Raw genomic sequence first — 6,311 nt, forward strand, 5'->3', positions numbered from 1 at the left:
CATCTTCTGTGGAAAAAATCCCATGCTTGACTGATAATGAGCTATTGCATCATCATTTATTTACAAGGCACAAACGCTGTGGTCATATACGCTTGAGCTATGACCAATGCAACAAGGAGTCTTAGTTCCTAATGGGTGTAGATATACTGTATTATAATTATATTCTTTGTTTAATATTGACTTTATTTTACTTTCACAGTGCTCTCAAACAAACACAAAAGTAATATAATTGAGTTTAACTGTGCAAAAGGGAAATGTAAAGGGCTGTGTTAAAAAAGTGGAAATTATGTGAAAACTGGACCAGAGACAGTCCATGAATGGTATATGAATGGTTCAAGCAGCAAAATGTAAAAAAAAAAAATAAGCAAAATATCATGTACACCAGCCAGCAAGGTGTATAACCCATCTTGGCTGATGTTCCACTCCTCATGTGTTGCTGGCATTCTCCATACCTTCAAACATTTCTTCACTTCTGAATTAAATACTTTTCTTGAAACTCTATCCCTTCATCATGCATAAATATTAATTGCTCCTAACTTGGTGCCTTAATTTAGCAAACTAGTTCGCTAAATTGAGATTAATTCCGTTAATACGCTCACACCTAAGGAGACACCTCAGACACATGATATGTACATAGAAACATTATCCATGTCGGACCTTAAACAAAGGGGTTCGGGGTTTGTTTTAATTTTTTTTCTATTTCCAAACTTTTTTCAAATTAATAGCCCCACACTTTTTACTTTCCCCCCCACACCACCTCCTTTCTGAGACTTCTGAGAGACTTTCATTAAATTGAGATTTGGGAATTATAAAGGATAAATTTGAATATAAGGATAAGAAAATGTTCCTTCAACTGTACAAATCTCAAGGACGTCCCAGTCTGGATACCTGTATACAGGCATGGAAATTCTACCCCCAGAATGATCTTCCACCCCTAGAAAAGGTGAAACATACAGCGACTAAGAACTATGTCATCTGAATTATCCAAGTTGACTGAGGGCCTTAGCATTAACAACCCTTCAGAAATCCTGAAAGGGATGGAAAATGTTAACCCGGGACATTTCTTTGTGATGTCACGTACCACCAACAAAAGAGGGTATAACTACAGTACAAGCTTGCCAAGATGTCAAGCAGAATGAATATAAGGAAATGCTTTTTCACACAGAGGTAGACCTATAAAACGTTCTACCAGCCCAAGCTGTGGTATCACGAACAGTACTGGGCTTCAAAACAGCCCTTGACAAAATTATCAAGAACAAAGGAGGGATCCTACTGTACACAGGCCACTGGCCTCCTTCCCTTGGCATGGCCACCTCTAATTGGTGGCCAATAAGGTAAATGAACAATGAACCGACAAAATAACCCAAAACAGCCTGACCTGTCAGGCTGTTTTGTTGTGACCGGTAAGGTAGTCTATTCAATAAACAAACTGTAGTATTATCAGACAGGGAACCAGAAAACTATTGGGTAAAAAAAAAATTAAAACATGAGTGACCTCAGTGAGGTTTAGAATTAGTCGATGATACCATACCCGTTCCACACTAACCCGGCCTGTAGGCCCTGCCCCTCTTCTATACTAATAGCGGATTGGTTCATAGATAATTCACACCAAATGTGTTCACAATTGGTAAGCACACCTGATATTATCTAAAATAATGTTAAATATATGGATTATCAAAATACAAATCATTTCAAGGCATTAGCAATTCAGTTAGGAAGTTAGAAAGTTTTAAATATTTATTATAAAAGGTCGCTATAAATGTGCGCTTATATAGCTGTATTACTGTATTGTATACTGTACAATGTTACTTTTCACAGCCAAGGTACACAGCTACTAAGAAACTGTTTAACTATTGGAAATCAGTAGTTCATCAAACAGTTAAATTCCTATGATTCCCTAGATGTCCAAAACTAAACATTTACTTACATTATGAACAGGATTAAAGCAATCCTAACTTTTAAAAATATTATATATATATATATATATATATATATATATATATATATATATATATATATATATATATATATATATATATATATATATATATATATATATATATATATATATATATATATATATATATATATATATATATATATATATATATATATATTTACATGAGCAGACTTTCTCTACAATCTGCTTCCCCACCCAATTTGCATCCAAGCACGATTATTACATTATTTCTGATGGGATGTCAGCAATTACAATTTACATTCTCTGATGAAAATAAACAGTTCAGTTATATTCCCAAAGAAAAGCAAACTAGTTCACAAAGTCATTCTAACAAATAAAAAAATTGGTAATACTGAGCAGACGGCTAACTCCAGGAGTTGTTCGATTTCGTCCATTTTCCCACAGATATTCTTTGGATGATAGTAAGTACTAAAAACGACATGACAACTTTCAACTGTGTTTTAATTATAAGTTCCAGGTATTTAATCATTATTTCTTCTATCAAAGACCATAAATAACCTGTAGTGGGTAGGATATGAAGGATGAGGAAAATTGTGAGAAGGGAACTGGTGAAAAGGTGATCACATGACATTAAAATGATGTGTCTACGTGCTTTTTATATGAAGAAATTAATTATTTACAGTAAATATTCTGCTGAAAACCAGCTGCGTAGGCATGTGTTTCTGAGCAACAACCAATCCTCTCAGTTTGAGCATACCGTCACGTCCACAAAAAAAAAGTAAAATTACACCAGGCCGCTTCAAGAAAGTTGCTTTCAACGGTACAAGATATCAAAGTACATACAATAAGTACATTCTGTTCAATACAGGAAGTTAGGTAGGTTTCTTTGATTGGCTAGGTCAGGTTCTATTAGGTTCTGTGCATTGTCATATAATTTTTAAGGTTGGGCCAATAAGTAATTTGGCCTATTACCGATTAATCGGCTGTAAACAATCGGCCAATAATTAAGAATTTTATATACGATTAAATTTCATTAAATTATTGGTACCACAGTTAAAGACATCACCCTAATGTTATTTTCGACATAGTTTTGCTACCCACCTGCCATATCCTTTATAGGGAGTAGGTTTTAGTGATTTCCCACCCGTATAAAGTCTAGTTTTGCGTAGTTGTAACTTGTAACATCTCGTTCTGTACATCCTGGTTGTAATTTGTTAAACATTCCCATTTCTCTTGTTCTCTGTGGTCATTATAGCTGCTAATAGAAATGGTAGTGTGAATAAACTGCACCTGACCTCTCAGACCCTATCTGAACTTCTCAGTAACAGTCTGTTTGGGACCTCAGTGTCTAAATATAATTATAGTTTGTAAATATAACTTTTTATTTTTAATTCTAATTAAAAATACGCACGTGTTGGTTGAAATATTTCACACTTCTTGATTGCGATAAAAGGCAATTTTGTTTCATTTTCTAAATTTAGAGCTGCAGCAATATTTATGTTGAATACATACTATAAAATAAATTTAAAGTCGAATTTTACATTACTTGTGCTTGATTAATCATGATTGATTCTTCGTTTGATATCCATGGAATAAATTATTTTTGGGCCAAGTCAGGTAAACCAGACATACAACATCAGTAAAGGGCTTGAAAGTGAAAAATAATTTTTTTTTTTTATGAAAAAATAAAACAAGATGAAAGAATTTCTTCTCCTTATTTTCATTGTTTTCTGTCTGTATATTTTTAATATGTTCCATAATATGGGAAATGAAGTAAAAATAAATAGAAGGAGAACATGAAACTAATATAAATAATGTAACTAATATACATTTATACAAGAACTTGCTAGAAATAAAAGCTTTGGCAAGGCATCAGAGTTTTGGATAGATCACCATACTGACATTAAATACCTTATAATGGTAAATATGAAATTACTAATCGGCCCCGATTAATCGGTCAAAAGACCAATTACTGATTAATCGGCAAATTGGCCAATTACCTACCAATTACTCGGTCCAACCCCCATCATTTTAGTACTTATTATCGTTCAAAGAACACCTGCAGAAAAAAGTGATTGAAATCAAGCAAAGCATTCTGGTGTTGGCGATCTGCTCCAGGATTACCAAAATTTCTCCCCGTTAAGCAGGTCTGGCACATCAAAACAAACCATCAGTGAACTCTGATTTTAGCAGGAACAAATCAATAAGCATTGTTTTCCACACCTGAACTATAATATTACTGATTTTAGTAGTGTTCAGTGGTTTAATCCAATGACAAAACCAAACAAAATAAACTAACCACATACACCCATACCTTACAAATGCTCATGATAAATTCACTAACCCTAATACATTCCTCAAAACACAAACAAAGCAAAACCTGAGCACCAACATGTACTGTACTGTACTGTGAGGGTATCCTTCAGTTATTGATCAACTGAAAAGTAACCTATTGATGACACCATGTATGTTGCTGTTGATCTAGTGACTCGACACCTACCAAGTAATTTGACAAAATAAACTATCTCCATACGTTCTTCATAATAATTCAATGTTAATATCATCTTTAACCCACCCCCACTTTTGCGTGCGGTAAATAAACCTCACTAAAGGGGGGAATAACAGGGGCCAGTGGTACAACACAATGTTCAGTGACAGGAGAGGACTAAAACAGGAGGTAAACTCATTCGAATATATTTATTTATATCTTTAACTTACACACTCTGTAAACATATCTGGTGTAACAATAACATGGGTATGCTTCCCACTTTCTCCCGGTCGTGCCCAACAGGGTTCATGCACAAAACACCTGACCAAGCAAAGCAGCACCAGGACACAACACTCGATACCATGCGGTACAAGACTTGTTCCGTGTTCTTACTCCTCTAAAACTATCATTTAAACGACTAAATGTCTAATTCTACATGTAATTTTCTGTGCGCAGGCCTTAGATATCAACATCTAATATAGACTCTTACCACTGACCCCGGCCATAACACGGTACACTCCGCTTAATGGTAATTACTCACCAATCTGTGGCCGTCTTGTCACTCACTACATCGTTAAAGGCCTTTAATATTGAATTCCGGTTTTTCTCGACATCTATACTCATTGTGGGAGGTTTGTAAAGGCGAGGAGCGCCAGGACACATCCACCACTATCTGTCACAGCCCGACAACTGAGGCATCAAGGGCCAACATGTACCAAATTTGATGTAAACATTGCCAAGATGCCGAAAATTCCCGTGATTTAATTATCCTTTAATTTCAATACAATTAGGGAAAAATTTGGAATCCTGAAATATGTGTGTTATTTTGCTGTAAGTCTTAATTATTCAATATTGGAAAGGTGTTTCTAGAATGAATGCCGGGGAGTAGCGGCGACGAGAACAAGTGAAGTGAATACCGGAGTCAGCAGACCGCCTTGTATGGCAATTGTGTGCATAATTGTCGCAACAAATGCACATGTTATAAAAGCCTAAACCAATATGTGGCCTCGTGTACACAGCGTGATCACTGACATATTGTGACATTGATCCTGTAACTATATATAGAACAATCAATGAGGGAAGACCCTTCAGATAATCAAGTGTTACTAAGGGCTAGATTTGTGAATTTGTGATTAAATTTTTTTTGTAGTCTACACCCAAAAAAATGGACTGGAAACCACTCTAAGCCCAAGGGTTTTGTAGGGGAGTATGGGAACATTAGTCCACAGCAAACAAATATTTGAAAAAAAAATCTACATTGCGGTATAGAAGAGTTTTCGCATTTTTTTATTATACCATTTCAAGCAAAAAAATATAATTAAAATAGAACTGCAAACCTCATGTGCGGTAATTTGAGTGTACAGCACCACTTATAAGCTAGTCCTCACATCAAGCTTTATAAGGAATGAAGATATGAACCGGGAAGGTAATTGGCGGTAGTAGTGAACATAATTGTGTAGTATTGTAGTGGATTTCTCCCCTACAAACGCTGTTTGTCGCTGAGTAGTCAACCCCGCGAATTCCCCAGTGTATGCCTCGTGGTCTGGGTCAACCAGCGCCGCCTACATCACGGAGGTCAACTACTAAGCCACGCCTACCCCCGCTATTTAAGACCTGACCTCGTGGTGACCTCCTCTTTCTAGCGACAGCCCAGCAAGCAACACCACCTCCTCCGCTTCTGCTGACACGCAGCCCCTGCTCCTGACCCAGGCCCACACACCTCAGCAGGCGCATCTGAGGACTCTGTACCTGTCGCGAGGAAAACACAACATTCATCACCTCCACAACCCTCTTTCTCCCACAGATCTTGTGTGTCTAGACAGTTGCCTCCACAAGCGGCCGGCTCATCCACGCCATCGCCGTTGTCTCACATGTGGCATGCACCGCCCGTTCTGCCTCACA

The 6,311-nt window shown here is 36.7% G+C and overlaps 1 protein-coding gene across 1 annotated transcript in view; it reads right to left on the minus strand.

The window, feature by feature from the left end:
* The window catches only part of LOC121867856 (drebrin-like protein B), a 66,417-nt gene extending 61,328 nt beyond the window's left edge, over positions 1-5,089 (minus strand). The window contains exon 1 of the mRNA XM_042367981.1: positions 4,951-5,089. Coding sequence (XP_042223915.1) covers positions 4,951-5,072 — 122 coding nt within the window. The 5' untranslated portion in view covers positions 5,073-5,089. The remainder of the gene's footprint in view (positions 1-4,950) is intronic.
* Between the last annotated feature and the right edge of the window lie 1,222 nt (positions 5,090-6,311).

The sequence above is a fragment of the Homarus americanus genome, unplaced genomic scaffold (genome assembly GCF_018991925.1).
Source record: "Homarus americanus isolate GMGI-L3 unplaced genomic scaffold, GMGI_Hamer_2.0 scaffold37032, whole genome shotgun sequence".
In the NCBI taxonomy this organism is placed as follows: Eukaryota; Metazoa; Arthropoda; class Malacostraca; order Decapoda; family Nephropidae; genus Homarus; species Homarus americanus.